Consider the following 19772-nt stretch of genomic DNA (forward strand, 5'->3'; position numbering starts at 1 on the left):
AAATATATATATATATACATACACACACACATAGAATATATATATTCTCATAAGTTAGAAGGAACATCATATCCATGATGGGGACTTAAATAAAACACCATAATTTAACACAGAACAAAACACTAACCACAACAATAACTCCTATTACCAACATCGACTAGTCCTCATAAGCCCCCATACCTTGCCTGGGCCTGTATAATAACATATTGAGGTGCAAGAGCTTATTACCATTCGCCCCAAATTCAATGCACAGGACCCGAGTGGAAAAAAAAATTATATTAAGTTACACAAATATATCAAAACCACTTACAAATGATACATATGTGGAGTGGTGGTGGTAGTGGGCTAAAGCACATAACTGTTAATCAGAAGGTCACTGGTTCAATCCCCAGAGCCACCACCATTGTGTCCTTGAGCAAGACACTTAACTCCAGGTTGCTCCAGGGGGATTGTCCCTGTAATAAGTGCACCGTAAGTCGCTTTGGATAAAAGCATCTGCCAAATGCATAAATGTAAATGTAACATATGTATCTTATTGGAGCATTCAGTAATATAATTGAAGTCTCCTTGGCCTTGCACTGACACCAAGGGGCCTGGATGCAGCATCATTCAAATGCAGTAGTTTTCAGTAACCGAGGGCATTGTAGAAATTCACTATTCACTGTCAGCCATGATTAATTTTATCCAAGAGTGAAATGTCACTGAGATTAACTCAGATGTATTTGGCTGGTCATGTGATTCTAGCATGGCCGCCCCCATAAAGGGACCCTCTCCATGTAGAATAAAACAGCTTTTAAGGTTAATGATATGACTGAGACATTTTATGTAACACAACATGAGATGGGAATTTGCTTTTATGGCAGGCAGGAGGGGGCTGAAATCGTTTTGATGAACCAAAACATTAGCTGAAATCAAGGTGGACCAGACCCCCCCCCACATATTGTTTTCCATCATTTTGACTATTCAAACCATTTATTTATTATAAGTACAGCACTGCAAAATGTTGTACATGTTGCTAATTAAATATGTCTATTTGTTAGTACCTGGTTGCTGCTCAAATCACATTTTATGAAGCAGAAATGTAGTTAATTTGAAAGGCATCACAAACATCTCACATGAATGAATCTATTCAATAAAGAGCAAGACACAAATACAGGAAAGTTATTTCTTGGCACCGAGAATACTAAAATAAAGTACATTTCAACTAATGAACCAAGTATTGCTGAATAATGTAATTGCTACCTCCATAAATGAAAGCTAACATAACATTTGTAATCTGTGCTATAATGTCAGAACAGGTCATTCAATTAGCCGATATATTGGCATTGGCCAATTAACAATACTCTATATGTAAAGTAAATGGTCATTTAAATTCTGCAATCATTTGTCACATCTTATTTGCTATAAATATAATGTATTGTACATATGAGCATTATATTGGCCACCTAGATCTTTAGATATGAGCATTTAGTTACTAAAAAACCCATGTCAGTTGACCACAAGTGCTATAATTTAAAGGTGTGGGACAACACTTTACAATAAGGTTCCATTGGTTAACATTAGCTCATGCATTAGGTATCATGAACAACAATAGATTCTTTACAGCATTTGTTCATCTTTGTTAAGACAGATAAAATAGTTTGTATTAGTTAATGATAGTTCATTAGTCCCTCAGTGGATGACTGCAGATAACTATCTCTTGGGTTTTTGATCTGAGGAAAAGGTTCTTTCATCAGTTTTCACATGCACATCATTAGTGCACCATCCCAGCTCGCTCAGACTATTTGAAGTGGTAACTGCATCTTTAAATCAACAACAGCTTTAAGTTTTGTGACAGATTGCAGGAAAAGGGGACATCAAGCTGGGTGTTTTGGTTTAAACATTCTTCGAGAAGATTGTACGTCAGCAGGCAGAGATATCATTCGTTAAGATCTTCATATGTCAGCTCTGATTTGAACAACCAGGTTTTGGGAGGGCAATACATCAAATGTATTTCTCTTCCTTGTCTCAGACGGAGAAACCTGAACACCTGTGCAATTTTCCATTACATCCAGCGAGTCCTAAATGGATATTAAATGAACCAATTCTGGAAACAGAGGAAATAAGGCATTTAAAATAAAATAGACTTTAGGAGGAAAAATGTCTAGGTCTTTAAATGGCAATCAACATTTATGAAACACGGACGAGGGACATATCAATGGCACCTTTCTAGAGATGAGTAAAAACGATGAATTGCTTGGATGCTGGTAGCAATGTTAATGATTCAATTTGCATTACAGAACCATAAATTGCATTGGTGTTAATCTTATTTAACCGGCTAATCAAAGATGACAGTCAAGGCTCTTGAAGTTACTGCATGAAATCCCTCAAGATGCAGAAATGACAAAGGTTCAGGAGATATGTTTGAACTATAGATCCTAATTATCAAAATATACTGACACATCTGTTTCCACAAGCTTAGTGTAATATGAAATGCAATGGAAATATTAAAATTAAAACTTGTGTACGCTTTATAGTAATGATACTTGGGGGCTAAATGTTCATAAGTGTTCACAAAGTAATGTCACAATGTAAAAATTGGACATCTATGGTCCTATATGTAGGCTTTGTTTACGTAACACATTTAATTTTTTTTTTGGTATTGATATGACCAGGACATTTTCTTGACTGGGTCTGTGAGAATCATCCCCATGTGATCTGTCAAGCAAAATCTGATCACTTTGAAAAGCAAATCGCAGAACTCTATGATGCTACTTTCATCTCTGAAAAATTAGCCATAGTAGTAGTGATAATTGCCTTCGCCAGTGACACTAATTACAGTCTGTCAGTTTAATGGTAGGATTTTATTTAAAAGCCAATTCACATAACAAAAAATTGCAAAAGATCAAAACACACTCTCCAAAAGAGTTTAAAACCATTAACTTTAACCATTCCACACTAAAAATTCCCTTCAAGCAATTGCAACAACATCTTGATCTTTTGGTCTCTACACTCTGAAATTACTTCTTGTTTCCAGGTAACCTTACCGATCAGGATGTAGAAACCTTGCTGAAATTAATCATAATTGTACTGACCCCCATGAGATGGGAAGAAGCCTTTATTTCTGTCACAAATTACATTTGAACATATACAGTGATTTTTTTTTTTTTTTGTTCCCCTGCATATCCCAGCTAAACTGTGGTCAAAGTGCAGGGTCAGGCATGTTACAGCACCCCTGGAGCAGATAGGGTCAACGGTTTGCTCAAGGGCCCAACAATGGCATCTTGGCAGTGCTTGAACCAATGACCTTCTGGTCAGTAACCCAGAGCTTTAACCACTGAGCCACCACTCCCTCCCCATTGACAAGCTCACAGTAGCAAGCACTGCACTTCTCATGGGAATGAGCGCAGTAACACCAGATTAAACATTACCTTTGTGAGAAAGAATACAAAATTGGTATGGACATTTTCCTGTTTTAATACATTTCATTTAAAAGGCTTTTGAAATTCAGGGCCAGCCAGTGTTACACCTTTAATGAAGATAGTATCAAGGGCACAAAAGCCATCTGGATAGATCCCTACCAGACAACCATAAACACTGACCTTGCAAGGGTCAAGCACTATCTGCCAGGCCCAATAGTCTTAAGAGTAGGTGCCACAATGACATGCAAAATCTAGGCACGGCCCATTTCCATTTTAACAATCTAACTTACACATTACATTTAGGCATCTGGAAAGATTGTATGGAGTCTAATGCAAACCTAAACAGATTCAGCCTTTAAAAAAATTTTATCTATGCCAACAGCATAGTTTATTGGCCAAGTACTATGCCACTGGCATAATCATTTCCTGCCCAAGAACCATGTGATGACTTACCTTTCAAGGATGGTGGAAACTGATCCAACACGGTTTGAAACTTGTGCACAATGTACCTGCTGCCACACAACTGGCTTTGTATAAACATTTTTATTTACTCTATACACTTACATGAACAAAACACCATATAAACACAACAAGACTGATGCAGCGGTAAACTAACCTGCCTTCAATTTGATTCAGAGGCCTTTAAGTATTTTTAACGGTACAGACGGCCGAGGCAGAAAAATGCTCGCATACTGAATAGTACATGCTTCGTACACTGCCTGCATCAGGACTGGATATTTCTCGTAGAGAGACTAATTTAAAGTATAAAAGTATCATTATACAGCAGTTGAAATACTGACATTAATAGCAAGTTTTAAATCATTAAAACCACGAAAGAGACTAAGGAGGGCAATCTAGAGAAGAAAAAAAAAATAAAATAATCAAAATTGCGAAACGATTTTCCATCGGTGGAATATTATTTCTTCTGCAATGTGGATGTTTATTGTGCCTTTTTTGTTGTCGTTGTAAATGTTAAAGCACTGCACTGTTACCAAGTAACCCCACAAAAAAAATTTAATCAATTCCTCACACAACCTGGTGTGAGCTTTACTGTGGATTAGCCCAAATGGCAAAAACAGTATACAAAAGGCCAAATTGTAAAACCCTTAAAGAGAGTTCATTAGAATGAGCATCATTGGATTGACAAATGGCACAAGAAATTAGTATGAAATGGATATGATTTGTAAGGGAGAAGTAACTGGGGTGAGGAGACCTGGTCAAAACCAATTTCCATTACAAGGGAAATCTTGGAGGTTTATGGAGAGAACTTTTTGGCTTGTGCTCTGACCCTTTTTTCATATTCCACTCTGTTTTGGCTGAAACAGAAATGCAAACATAATATAAGATTAACAAAAAGGCAAAATGTGATTACAAGCAACTTTATTTAAATCGGGAAGTGCATACCAGTAAATCGTGTATGCCTCAGCCTGTGCGGGGTCCTGAATATTTGGTTCGTTAAGGAGTTCTTGGATTCCTAGCAAAATCTAAGAAAAACAAATGATACAGAAGGACTTTACATAAATGGTGGCACTTTGTGATATAATACTGCCCTCTTCAGGAGTACATGGTGCAGTCTAGTTATGGAGATTTTCCCAACACCCCAATAGCCCAAATGTATCCAAATGCATGCGATTGAAGTTAAAATACTGAACATATTAAATATCACCTGAAACCAGTTTGTTGCATTTAACTTGCAGGAACTCCAACCTAATAATGATTCAACTTCAAATATATTTTTAAAACATGTTCGAGGTGACTGCATGTGCAAATTCAACTTATTTAAAAAAGAAAATCTATTTATCTATACTGCAAAGGCAAAACACCAACTACACAGTCAAAATTTAGCTTTGACTAAGGAGGGCAATCTAGAGAAGAAAAAAAAACAGAAATTGCGAAACGATTTTCCATCTGAGCACTGTGTTTGAATGGGAGTGCTCCATTCACTCCCATTCAAACACATCCGAATGCAGTGGAGCGGAAACGCAAGCTCATGCGAATACATGCCGCACTAGGATGGATGCACGACCAATAGGAAACAGAAAACTTCAGATGTTGACTTCTTGGCTCAAAGGATATATATTTCAAAGTTGCGAGATTTGTTGCAGGAAAGGGAGAAAACAATATTAAAATTGTTTTTAATATAATTTTATTGATTATTTGTGATATATTATGAAGCCATCCCATGTAACATGGTCTGATGCATCGTCCCCCAAAATTCGCATGCTCAAATCCTAGAGTGACCGCACCTTAACACTTGTTTTTAAGTTTCTTAGTTGTGGCAACCACAAAATCTGCACTAAAACAATGCAACTTAAAAAGGAATGTTCCAGGTTCAATAGAAGTTAAGCTCAATCGACAGCATTTGTGACATAATATTGACTACCACATATTTTAGACTCGTCCCTCCTTTTCTTATATAAAAAATAAATAAAAATAAGGGCAAAACTCAAGGGTTTAAACAGAAACGTTAAGCTTATTTTATAAAAGCATTAACATTAATTATTCTGTTGAAATGTGTTATTGGAGCATTAAAGTAGTTTCAATTGTCAAGTTTACAGTAATTTAACCTTTTGCACCTGAGTGTCTGCTGTACTGACGGACCCGCCCTCAGCGAGAGTTCTTTAATGCAAGCAATTACATTTTGTTTTTTGTTAAAAAATAAAATAATTTAAGTTTCATAGTGTAGCTTTAAAAAAAAATATATACAAATTCTTACCTTACATTTCACAGCAGATGCACTGAACGCAAGATTATATATATTATCAAACATATGTGGTTTTTAGATGTGATCACGAATGCACTTGCTGGCTATGCGCACCGGCATACTTTTGTTGTCATGGTAACGAAGTTGTAAAATTGGTTATAACTTTCCACCAAAAAGGTTAGCAAGTGATTTTTAATCAAAATACAATTTTGTAGTGATCAGTTATGCCACAAATGCTGTCTATTTAGCTTAACTTGTATTGAACCCTGAACATTCCTTTAAATGTTTCAATGTTGGGCAATTATTGTTTTACCTTTTTTAATAAAACTATAGTTCTTTCCAGGGATGCCATACTGAATATTCCAAAATGCAACTCAATATCGCATCTGTCAGATTTCCACATTAATGCTTGTTCATTGATGAAAAAAAAAATGTAATCCAAAAACTACATCTCTTACAAGCTAGAACATGTTTGAAAATAGACAACTTTTTGCTTACCTGCTTGATTGTAATGGCAGGCCGCCAGTCTTTGTCTTCCTCTAAAATAGATAGGCACACGGTACCAGACGGATATACATTCGGATGGAATAAAGGAGGCTCAAATTTACCTGAAGGAAGAGATGACCTCATGACAATATAGAACAAGCTGGCACAATTAGAACATACACACAGCAAAGTGCAGACAATGAATTAGCACCACTGGACATCTGATTTACACTTTGGTGGAGAGGAAGGATAGTCATCCTTGAAGAGCATCCGAAGTTTGAATAGGCCCCCCTCCCACGGCGTCTGAGAAGAAAAAATAAATGGTTAAAAAAAAAATAACCACTGGAAACATTTAGCAAGCATCCACTTTTTTTTTGTGGTGCTCTCCGTACTGTAAACTAAACCCTTAGACAAAATTTCATTTTATCATTGAATGGCAATTACATATTTGCTCTTACCCCTTTCTTTCCAGGGATAGCACATTCCCAATTCATCAAGTTCATAGTCCCATCAGGGTTTTTTGTTGGTACAGCTACAAAACCCTGAAAATCAAAAAAAATCAAAAACACTGATCGATAGACGAATGAGAGTGAGAGAGATTGCGTACACATACACCCCTACAGTTTCAATAACTTCTCAGGAGCTTGTGTTACAACTTCACCACGAATGGAAAATACCCTCTTAAGCAACCAATTTGAAATTTCCCCCAAAGGCTAATCATGCAGTTCTAAATAATTTCGGATCTCTAAAAACATTTTGTTGACTGGGAACTGAAATGTAAAGCCCCCCCAATTTTATGTAAAGGCTTGAAAACCATAATTCTAGCATTTACCAAAACAAAAGAATAATCTCCCTTTACACATGTATGACAGCTGAACAACAATGATCTGAAACAACTTATACTTACAAAAGGATGGTCCTTCCGCCAAGCCTTTCGTTCTTGTGCAAGACGACTTAACGCTATACCAGACATGACTTGTGGGCCACTAAATGAATGCAAATCTGGAAAGTACAGACAATACTTGTATTTATAAAGCAAGATGCATGTAAAGACTGTACAGAATCAGCTTGCAATATATCAAAATAAGTTTTAACCCCAAAATGTAAAGGTAATGGCAACATTTCGTATTATGGTTCAACAAAGATTGACTTATTATATTCTTCAGAACAGGTGCAAATATCTACTAATACAGGGTGTATATGTATATAAATTTCAATATTGGATATGTAATGAGAATATTTTATGATCTATTTAAACCCAAGGCAATCTATAGAAAATCCTAATTTATAGAGTACTTTCTATTAGAGGGTGGCTATCCCAAAACCTAAACCTAAATTTCAATTAATGAAAATAATAATCTCTCCCATTTATTTCCATTTTTAAAAAGATCTTTTTGCTTTCTTTTAAAAGTGTAAGGAATTAATGGTTTAATAAATAATTACACTTTATTTAAAAATGCTCATTTTCATGTCACAACCGAAACACAAAATGTTTTAGTCTATTGGTTCAGCCTGATTTTAGCTACAAACCTGAAAACTTGGACCAGGAAGTTAGACTGCATCACTGCCCATCAAGGCACTATGGCGAGTAGTTTAGATCACATCACTTTAATATAAATGTGCTCCAAAGTCTGAAAAGTTAGTGTGAAACTTTAAGAATTATCACTACCAAAACACATATTCCCCTAGCATTTGGGTCAAGCTCAAAATTAGCTAAAACTGTCACTACTGAAACAGTCACTAAAGAGACATTTTTAAATTAACACTATTTCAGGGAAAAATGTTGTTGCGTTGTGCCACTGCTGAATTATGTGCAGCTGTTGGGATTTCACATGGTTTAAATTAATGTTCTTGACGCAACATAACGCTTGCCAGCCCCAGTCAGCCGTGCACTTTCTACACTGCAAAAGATACCGCGCGACACACACACACACACACAGGATGGGCATTTTGTCTTCTCAGACTAATTACTCAATGGAACAATGGCATGTACATAATTCTGTGTGACGCAGAATCTATATATATAAAATAACATTCCTGACAAACATCTTTGGCTGCAAAGCATCTTGTTGTTCCAGTGTATCATCTATTCATTTTTATAGGCTGTAATAAAATAATCTGTTACAAAATGTACAAAAGATTGCATAATCAAAATATGAGACATTATGTGAAGACTCGCTGCCCAACTCAATGAAAGAATGTGCACACCACATGTCTGTCTGTTCTTCCTTCAGGTTACCGTAGTAATCTTAGTAAGTGCGCACCAGTTCTTTTAGTGGCTGTCTGAACAGTCCATTTTCAAATCGTGGTAGGCTTAACAGGAAACGCCATAACCATCGTTTCTCTTACGAGAGGTTCTCTCGTATTGCGTAAGCTAGCTTACGCTACGGGAAAGATTCATCTTTTCTGAGATATTGAAGCCAAAAAAATTATCCTTAATTTTGTATCATTTGTCAACGCAGTGCAGCAACTGCAGACCTTGAGCGGGCTAGCTAGCGAGCTCATTGGTTGCTCTGCGGCAACTGCTGCAGCCTATAGACGAACTTGCGTGAACTCGTGCCCAATGAGAGGCGCCCGTGCGCTCACTGTCCCAAAGCCCGCCAGAATGGGTGTGGCTAGGGTGCATATAAGCGCAGTTCGTAGGCTGGAACCCTGATTTTCATCTCTTCAGCGAAGCTCTTCGCATCTCTGAAACTGCAAGAAGCCGCGTCGCCGTTCGAGGGGCATCAAGCAAGCTTGGACAGCGCTCGAAGAAGCCGGCCGCCGCCACCTTCAGCCATCCAGCGAGCTACGCCATCCGGCGACGTATCCTTTTTAAAGTAAACTAGTTCCTCAGTGAACTTCACAAAAGAGCACGAGCGTCTTTTTAAAGATGCCTCGCACCTGCGGTTCATGCCGCACCCCTCTCAGCGCCGGAGACCGCCACATAATCTGCGCTCTCTGCCTGGGACTGGGGCATGCAGAGCTCGCCTTCGCTGACGGCGGATGTGACCTCTGCGAGGAGCTTCTGATGTCGACCCTGCGGGCTCGACTCGAAGCGCTCAGGACCGAAGCCGCCGCGCCGCCTTCTGTTTCGCCAGCGCCGAAGAAGCGCCGCTCCCAAAGGCTGCCGGAACCGGGTTTAGAAGCGACTGTCTCGCCGGAGCCTCTCCCTCGAGCATCGCGTTCACCCTCCCGCCCCGGGACGCGCAGTTGCCGCCGGCGGCACGCACTGCTGCCACCTCGAGAGCGAGGCGGAGGACAAGGGCTGCTGTTCCATCATGGCTTCGGACAGCGAGGAGTGGTCACAAGCCTCCTCATCGGCCCAGGAATCCAGCAGGACCCGCGCCGGAGTCGAAGGGGAACTGATACGCCTCCTCACACAGGCCGTCGACCGCCTCGGGCTCGAGTGGTCACCGCCCCCCGAGCAGGCTCCCAACAGACTCGACGGCTGCTTTCTTCAAAGCCGTCACCACGCGGCACCCGCGGCCCGGGCCGCTCCCTTCCTGCCGGAACTCCACGCCGAGCTCTCTAAATCGTGGAACGCGCCTCTCTCGGCCAGGATTCCATCCCATGTCTAGCCCGAGAAGGGCTACTCTTCCATCCCCCCGGTCGAGGATTCGGTAGCAGCACACCTTTGCCCGCCCTCCGCGAGATGGCGGTCTAAGCCAGTGCTCCCGTCTAAGGCCTGCAGAACTACTTCCGCCTGTGTTGGCCACGCCTATTCTGCCGCCGGCCAAGCCGCATCTGCTCTGCATTCCATGGCCGTCTTGCAGATCCTCCAAGCGGACCTTCTTCGGGAATGGGATGAGAAAGGCAGGCACCCAGAGGCTGTTACAGATCTAAGGAGCGCGACGGACCTCGCCCTTCGCACCACCAAAGCTGCAGCTCAAGCCCTAGGGAAGTGCATGGCCTCGCTGACTGTAACCGAGAGACACCTGTGGCTAACGCTAGCCGACATGGGAGAAGCTGAGCGCTCCACGTTCCTCAGCGCCGCTCTCTCCGTCCGGTCTCTTCGGTTCCGCGGTAAGTGGCATTGTTGACCGTTTTCGAAGTCCAGAAAGCCACCCAAGCCATGAATCTCTTCCTGCCTCGCCGCGCTAGCTCCTCTGCAGGCCGCCCACGTAACCAGCCTCCTGCACGAGCATCTTCACAGTGCCCAGCTCAACAAAGCCAGACTTCCCAGCGTCGACAGGGCGGCCACCCCAGATCGCGCTCAGACAGCCGCCGCGAGACCGCCGCCCCGCGGGCCTCGGCCTAAGATTGCGCTGAAACCTGAACAACCGAAGTCCTCCTAGCTTTGTTGAAAAAGCGACGGCTCAGTCCCGCCGCGGCCGGACCACCGTCAAAGTTTCGCCCCCTGTCAGTCCCCTTCTCTCAGGCTACTACAGTGGTGAATTCAGCAGCCAACAAGCCGGTGTTACTACCCGCTTGCCTGCACTAAAACGCCGTTTTCACGGCGACACAAAAAGATCTGGTAAAGAGCAAACATGTCTTATGTGTAGAAAATGTGCCCACAATCCAGTGTTCACCCCTACACACAAGCATTACACTTCCCGTGTCCCTATCAGAGAGAAAACATGTCTTATGTGTAGAAAATGTGCCCACAATCCAGTGTTCACCCCTACACACAAGCATTACACTTCCCGTGTTCCTATCAGAGAACACTCACATAAAGCGGGCACAGCCCGCTCGAGTGTTACAGTCAATAAACGCGCCCACGAGCCCGTGCGTGCGTCCCTCTCTGCCCGCTCTGTCACACGGCCAGCAAACACCTCTCTATGTGTAAGTCCCGTGCCCGTGACTATGCTCGCGCATCACTTAACAGATGTGACTCTTTCCCCATTCATCTCAATCGGAAGTCACTCACAGAACAACATGTCCCTGCTGTCTGCGAGCAGTCATGCATAAGCACAATAAGCGCTCACACATTCTGTTCAGCCCGCTGTATCACGGCAATCAGGGCGACTTCGGCCATTCACCCTCTAGCGTTACGCTTCAAAGCGTGGGAAGCTATCCCAGGAATATGCAAATGGGTGTTAAGCACAATAAAACAGGGCTATTTGCTACAGTTCGATCGCCGCCCTGCCCGCTTCAGGGCGGCTCAAAACTACTGTGAACACGGAAGCAGCCTGCATGCTTCGTTCAGAAATAGCAAACCTTCTGTGCAAAAGGGCCATAGAGAGTGTCGCCTTCACTGAGCGAGTCGGGGTTTTACAGCCGTTATTTTCTTGTCCCCAAGAAAGACGGCGGACTCAGACCAATATTAGATCTCAGGGTTTTGAACAAGGTGCTTGCAAAAGACCGTTCAAAATGCTTACAATCAGGAAACTCCTCGCGCATGTGCGCCAGGGGACTGGTTTATTTCTCTCGATCTGAAAGATGCCTATTTTCAGATTCAGATAAATCCCGTCACAGGCCATTCTTGAGATTAGCCTCGGCGGTCAGGTTTATCAATACACCGTCCTTCCGTTCGGCCTGTCCTTAGCACCCGTACTTTCACGAAGTGCATGGATCGCGGCTTCGCACCCCTCGCGAGTCAGGACTTGCGAATTCTGAACTATTTGGACGATTGGCTGATTTTGGCACAGTCACATACAGAGCTTCTGTCTCACAGGACAGTTCTCCTCAGTCATCTGAACAGTCTGGGTCTTGCAGTCAATTGGACCAAGAGCTCACTACAGCCCAGTCAGGCAATTTCCTTCCTTGGAATAGAACTAGACTCTGTGGCAATGACGGCTCGCTTATCTACACGGCACGCGCGTTCAGCGACTAGCTGCGTCTTTTCAGATGAACAGCCTCACGCCTCTGAAAAAATTTCAGAGAGTGTTAGGTTACATGGCCTCAGCCGCAGCAGTACTTCAGCTGGGTTTACTGTGCATGCGCCCGCTTCAGCATTGGCTAAACACCGCGCGTCTCGCCCGGGCTGGGCCACAGAGCCGCCAGCCGATCAGAGTGACTCAGACCTGTAGATCAGCTCTGCAGCCTTGGGCGGTGGCGAATGATATCAGCGGGGAGTGGCGATGGGAGCTGTATCTCGCCGAAAAGTCATCTCGACAGGCGCGTCCAACACGGGTTGGGGCGCGGTCTCGCGAGGGCTCGCCGGTTTTCGGCCTATGGTCAGTTCAAGAAAAGCTCCTTCACATAAATTGTCTGGAAATGATAGCGGTCGAGTGCGCGCTCGTGCGCTTCCTCCCGGTCATTCAGGGTCACCGCGTCCTGGTCCGTTCGGACAACAGATCTGTGGTATCCCATCTAAACCGTCAGGGCGGTGTCAGATCCAGGAACCTCTTCCATCTGACAAAGCGCATACTAAGTTGGTCCCAGGGCCACCTGCGCTCGCTGAGGGCGACGCGCGTGCCAGGCCACCTGAGCGACGGCCCAGACAGACTGTCCAGAGACAATGTTCCCCAGGGGAATGGTCCCTGCACGCTCAAACAGTCCAGAAATTATGGCAAATATTCAGCAGAGCAGAGATAGACCTCTTCGGCGTCAGAAGAGAACTCTCACTGCCCAGTATTTTTCTCAGCGAGGACACGCTGGCGCAGGACTGGCCCAACCGCCCGCTTTACGCCTTCCCACCCGTCTCGCTATTGCCACAGGTAATGCAGAGGATCAGGGAAGCGGCGTCACTCGGTGCTCCTCATAGCCCGGCTGGGAGAATCAGACATGGTTCCCGGAGCTTACGCAGCTGTTACTGACAGCCCGTGGCCCATCCCAGTGAGAGCAGATCTCCTCTCTCAAGCTCGCGACGCGATCTGGCATCCCCACCCAGAGCTGGGCGCTGCAGCGTGGGTGATCAGCGACTACCCGTCGCTTTGCCAGAAGGAGTAATGAACACTATCATACACGCTAGAGCCCCTTCCACGAGAAGACTATATGCGTCCAAATGGTCGGTGTTTTCAAAATGGTGCACCGACAGAGACCTGGACCCACGGACATGTGGGGTGTCGTCACTGCTCGTGTTTTTACAAGAGCTGTTGGATAAGGGCAGATCCCCATCCACGCTCAAAGTGTATGCGTGGCGGCCGTCGCGGCGTTCGCCGAACCCCTGCACGGCCAGTCACGGGAAAAAAGGAGCTGGTCATCCGGCTTCCTCAGGGAGCTAGAAGGATGAACCCCCGCGCCCCATCGGTTCCTATCTGGGATCGTTCTGTAGTTCTCGAAGCTATGAAAGCCCCCTTTCGAACCGCTTGAATCCATGGATTTGAAATACCTTTCACTCAAAACCGTTTTTCTGACTGCCCTGTCATCAGTTAAACGTGTGGGAGACCTTCACGCGCTGTCTGTCAGCGCTGCGTGTCTTGAGTTTGGACCAAGTGACTCCAAGGTCATTTTAAAGCCTAGACACGGCTATGTCCCCAAGGTGATCGGTACTCCTTTCAGAGCACAGATTATTTCCCTATCGGCTCTGCCAGCATCCGATAGCGAACGCGACACAAATCTCCTTTGCCCAGTCAGAGCACTGAGATTGTATACTGCGTGCTCCGCCTCTTTCAGATACACTGAGCAGCTTTTCGTTTCATTCGGAGGGCGCACCAAGGGTCTCGCCACCTCGAAACAGACACTGTCTAGATGGATAGTGGACGCTATTGCTGCCGCGTATGCGTCGAAAGACCTGCCATGCCCGTTAGGCATTAGGGCTCATTCCACCAGAGGCATGGCCTCCTCGTGGGCATGGTCCAGCGGGATTTCCATTCAGGACATATGTGTGGCAGCGGGCTGGGCTTCCCCCTCCACCTTTGTCAGATTTTACAATCTGGAAGTGCCCGCTCTGCAGGCAAAACTACTAGTGGTTTAATACGCTACAGCTCCCCTGGTGAGATGCACTAATGGGACACATTCCACACAGACCGGCACCGCCGCTCTGTTTTTCCCTTCCCACTATGTGCTTATGTATCACACACACACTGACCCGCACTCTTGCAGGCCAAATATTATTTCCCCACTCACAAGGGCTCACCGGGTCCCCCACCCCCTGGGGCTCATGCAGTGGATGCTTGGCGCACAGCATTGACAATGGGTTCCCGTAGCATAAGCTAGCTTACGCATATCTGAGAGAACCTCTCGTGAAGAGAACGTCTCGGTTACCTACGTAACCTAGGTTCTCTCTAGATGAGGGAGCAGTATTGCGTAGCTGGCGTGCTTCAGCGCCACGCAGCGATTTTCAGCTTCATTCAATGAAAACCAGGGTTCCAGCCTCACGAACTGCGCTTATATGCACCCTAGCCACGCCCATTCTGGCAGGCTTTGGGACAGTGAGCGCTGGCGCTCTCATTGGCAGCGAGTTCACGCAAGTTCGTCTATAGGCTGCAGCAGTTGCCGCAGAGCAACCAATGAGCTCGCTAGCTAGCCCGCTCAAGGTCTGCAGTTGCTGCACTGCGTTGACAAATGATACAAAATTAAGGATAATTTTTTTGGCTTCAATATCTCAGAAAAGATGAATCTTTCCCGTAGCGTAAGCTAGCTTACGCAATACTCGTTCCCTAATCTAGAGAGAACCGAGGTTATGTAGGTAACCGAGACGGTTTTTAATATGCGTGTTATGTTGAAGTTCAGTTTGGAAGATGCCACATTTTGTTCCATTAAGCTGCGCTCTGTCTAGCTGTCTGAAACACTTGAAACACCTAATGTGTGTCCTAGTGTTCGCTCCTGTAGGGAAAGCTGCGATGCTCCATATTGTTTTTGCTGTGATGATTCATGAAGCGTTCAATTCAACTCGGAGAGTCAGAATTTCCACCTTTCAACTGGGGAAAGTGCAACGGAATGACACTTTTTCGGACTTCTAACATGGAAACTCATGTGGAAATCTTCAACTCCCATTTCGTCAAGATGCAGATGTGCGTTACGTCACTTAGGGCAGGGAGGTTTACAGGCAGTAACAAACATTCTCTTTTATTGAATAATATTCATTAACAAGTCAAAGTTCTTACATTAAATGATAAAACGTGTTTAGCAAACGTTTTGCAGAGACGGTTGTTCAAAACATGGTTAATAACACTTTATTATCGTAATGATAGCATTGCAGCGTAGTATATCATTTTGGTTGCTCTGAGAGGTCTCTGACAAATCAATGTACCCCTCAAAATCACAACGTAATCAATCTCAAAAATAAGCTCCCTCTTTGACAAATGCATTCAGTTGTCAGGTAATTGTTACTGAATTTTGAATTAAGTGAGGTCATATCTTCCATGATCACCATCGATCATCGTTTTCGTATTTGACCATTGCTGCCACATCAGAGTACTCATACACACTTACACACGCTCTTACTCAATTAAATCACTGCATAATAAGTGTCAACTCGCTTCATTTCTAGTGGCCCAAGAGCTAATTTCTAAAACGTAGGATGAACAATCAGTTAGCACTTTCCTAATTATGGACCAAGCTAGCAGTTTTCCAACTGTGTAAAATCTGTACTCTTGTAATGCTCTCCAAAAATGTAAGTTGTTTTGTTTGCCTTCAGAAATTCCAAGAGATGAGTTTAATCAGTAGGAACCTGTAAAGACGACCCAACTTATTCACACTATCAGAATATTTAAATTTAGCCATATAAAAATGAGGTGCTTTTTCCCCACAGATGCATCTCAGCCTTAAAATCAATACTGTACTGTCAAATGCAATTTCAATGCACAAAACATAGTATTGGCTCATCGAGTATTGGCGCTGACTACCACCCCTGGAATCTGCTTAGTGCTGAGTGACTCCAGCCAGGTCTCCCAAGCAACCAAATTGGCCCGGTTGCTAGGGTGGTTAGAGTCACATGGGGTAACCTCCTCGTGGTCGCTATAATGTGGTTCTCGCTCTCCGTGGGGTGCGTGGAGAGTTGGGGCGTGGATGCTGCGGAGAATAGCGTGAAGCCTCCACACGCGCTATGTCTCCGCAGTACCGCACTCAACAAGCCACGTGATAAAATGCACAGATTAACCATCTCAGACACGGAGGCAACCGAAATTCATCCTCCGCCACCCAGATTGAGGCGAGTCACTACACCACGAGGACTTAGGCCTAGTCCACACTAATGCATTTTCATTTGAAAACGCATCTTTTTCTCTCCATTTAGGTCTTCCGTCCACACTGAGAAAACTGAGCTTTTTGAAAACGCACTCCAAAGTGGATACATTTGAAAACGCTGTTTTCGCGTTGGAGTGTAGACTGTAAAACAGATGCTTTAGAAAACGTTGATGCATCCAACCAAAACAATTAAGATGGTGTCCTGTGTTATAGCGGTGCCGTTGTGCCTGATACTCATTTTGATAGCTTTGTTAAAAAATAAATGTCACTTTGTACAACCTTCACATTGCATTCCTTCAAAGGCGAAGGGACGTTTACTCGGAATTGGTGTCCGGCAATGGAACACGAGGACAATTGCGTTTCAGACCGTACAGGCAGCTGGGATTTTCCACATGCGCAGTGACACGATTTAAGCATTTTCATACGTTTCAGTGTGGACGAGCAACTTTTGGAAAACGCTTGAAAACGTTAGTGTGGACGGAGAGCATTTTGAAACGAAAACGCAGTTTTCAAAATGTATCGAGATTAATGTAGACGTAGCCTTAGAGCACATTGGGAATTCCAAATTAGGGAGAAAAAAAAAAGGTGTAATAAACGATGTAAAAGACTGGTAGAGAGCATGCAAAGACACATGAACGCTGTGATTGAACATCAGGGTTATTCCACCAAATATTGATTTCTGAACTTTTCCGAAGTTAAAACATTTGTATAGTGTCCTTTTAAAATTCATACGAACTTGTTTTCTTTGTATTATTCGTTTTTTGTTATTTTGTCCAATGTCATTTTCTGCAAATAAATGCTCTAAAATGACAATATATTTATTTGGAATTTGAGAGAAATGTTGTAAGTACTTTATAGAGTAAAACAAAAATTTTACGCAAATAAATAAATAGTCAGTCCAGAGAAACAGAGATTATAAAGTGCATGGCAATTTATGTATAGGCATTAAATGAACAGCGCTAATCTTTGTGAGAGTGTACCAGCCGTTATCAAAAACCCTGATAATTCAGAATTTATTCTCGTTTCAAGTATTAGCCTATTACTACGACGTTTACACACATTACAAATAATGTGCAAATTAGGCTACTTACAGGACTTCTGAAGATGGGGCCGAAGATTAAAATAACAACACATTAATCTGGTTGTCGTAATTATGTTTAAAGTGCTTTGCAAATTTAATACGAATAAAGCGGGGTGAATGAATTCGAGCTATCGGTCAGATGTGAACCTGCATGCGCTTTTTCAGCGCGATGCCGCAAACCATCATTCCTCACTGCGCGATTCTTCCGCTGAATGAGTGAAAATCACGGTGTGTTTAACGATTAAATATTCGCGACGAACTAGACCACTCATTATAATCGATAGAGTTGTTTACATTGCTCGCGCGCGATTAGATTGTTATAATGTTTGTCGCGTGCAGTGTACACGGGCTTTTAGCTTAGCATTGCTAGCTAGGAAGAGCCGCAAACAAAAACAGCGCAAATTCCGCAGTATATCATAGCAGAAACTAACCCAAAATGTCCTGTTTTTAGGTCGCGGTTGCATACATACCTCTGTTCAGTGAAGACTGGTGCTAATTGTATGACCAAACGCCAGATAATAGGGAATTTCAGTCAAAGCAAAAGCTATCGAGGTTTCTCTCCTGGAAAAAAGAAAACACAGACATTTAGGTGAGATAACAAGGACCCACGAGCGCACACGCATCTGCCTGCATAAAACGTTCAACAATGTTTTCCTATGGTTACTGGTTGATGACTAAAAAGCTATTTTCAATAAATACAGATGATGAAAATGAGCAAGGGCCAGTTGCACCAGCTGTACGTAAGTTACAACTTAGCCCTGTGGTTGCGTAAATGGGCACTAAGTCACAATTTACGCGCTAATAAATATGTGAGTTCAATAGGTTAATTATACTTTTATCTAACGGTGCTCTTTTATCTTGTTGACTATTGAGATATAACTTGTTTGCTGTCTGAAAGATTGTTTTGTGTGTTATTGTATTCTCTGTTGCTAAAATTGCAAAAAAAAAAAAAAAAGAAAAAGAAAAGAAAATTAACAAATTACCGTTTGAATAATAAAAAAAAAATGTAATATGTGAGCGTTGCACAATTAAATTTAGGAAGAACGTAACCCTATGTATAAACTAACTATTTACGACCAGGAGTAACTGATGGAATAAAAAGCAGACTCATTTAATGACATCAATGAACTCATGATTTCGTTGAAAGCCTTCAGCATTTCGACATATATGATGATGTTGACATTTACACTTGTTTACGTTTACGGGAGAAAACATTATGTGAAAAACGTTCTTCAGCATGAAACTGATCTAACGGTGCTCTTTCCTGTGTACGGTGTTAAGTTTCAATATATATGAAATATATATAATATTAAAATGAATAAATGTCTATTTTTCCAGCCTGTTGTATTAGTATTTATTTATTGTCCCTAATTCATTTTAAAAACAGTTATTGAATATTTTTATTTACATAGGCTAAATAACATATCATTAATAAAATCTTGTTTTATTGCGAATCGTATTCTAATGGGGATATAATTTATTACAGCTGACAGTTACGTGAATAAACAAGGTTTGCGCATCAACTGTAACGAGATCAAACTGAAGTTCACGGCTTTTTAGCACTTCTGTGTACAAATTTGAAGGCTGTTTATTGGATCAATACGGGTAAATGTCATATTATGAGACTACACATTACTTTACAGAGAGCTTATGGCCTACTAGTGAAGTCTTGGCTTAAGAACAGGTGCAGGCAAATAGCACTGAATTAGTTACAAACTAGTAGTTATTAAGCCCTTAATGTGAACTTTACGTCCTAACTTTAGTGAGACCTAACGCACAGCTGGTACAACGTTACTCTGTTCACCAAATTTAAAGGTATAGTCCAACCAAAGGACAATTTTCCTGAATGATATTCTTTTGTCCGTGGAACACAAAGGAGACGTTAGACACTGTATTATGATAAATGCACAACTAACATCAGTCACAATTCACTTTAATTTTATGGAAAAACAAATGGAGACTGAGGTGGTCTGACATTAAGCTTAAATTCTGTGTCATACTGTTTGGCACAAGATTGGGTAAATGATGACTGGGTTTTAATTTTGAGGTGACCTATCCCTTTAAGGTAAATATGAACAGCTAATTGGTTATGAAGCTTTTACACTTA

General features: G+C 42.7%; 1 protein-coding gene across 1 annotated transcript; it reads right to left on the minus strand.

Moving 5' to 3' along the window:
- Positions 1–1048: 1048 nt before the first annotated feature.
- LOC127648437 (SUMO-conjugating enzyme UBC9-B) lies at positions 1049–18301 on the minus strand. Its single transcript, XM_052133112.1, has 7 exons — positions 18136–18301; positions 7499–7593; positions 7050–7133; positions 6822–6894; positions 6604–6713; positions 4806–4885; positions 1049–4717 (listed from the first exon to the last, which is right to left on the minus strand). The coding sequence occupies exons 2-7, from the start codon at positions 7562–7564 to the stop codon at positions 4657–4659; spliced, it is 474 nt and encodes a 157-aa protein (XP_051989072.1). The 5' UTR covers positions 7565–7593; positions 18136–18301; the 3' UTR covers positions 1049–4656.
- Between the last annotated feature and the right edge of the window lie 1471 nt (positions 18302–19772).

This window comes from Xyrauchen texanus, chromosome 8 (genome assembly GCF_025860055.1).
Source record: "Xyrauchen texanus isolate HMW12.3.18 chromosome 8, RBS_HiC_50CHRs, whole genome shotgun sequence".
Taxonomy (NCBI): Eukaryota; Metazoa; Chordata; class Actinopteri; order Cypriniformes; family Catostomidae; genus Xyrauchen; species Xyrauchen texanus.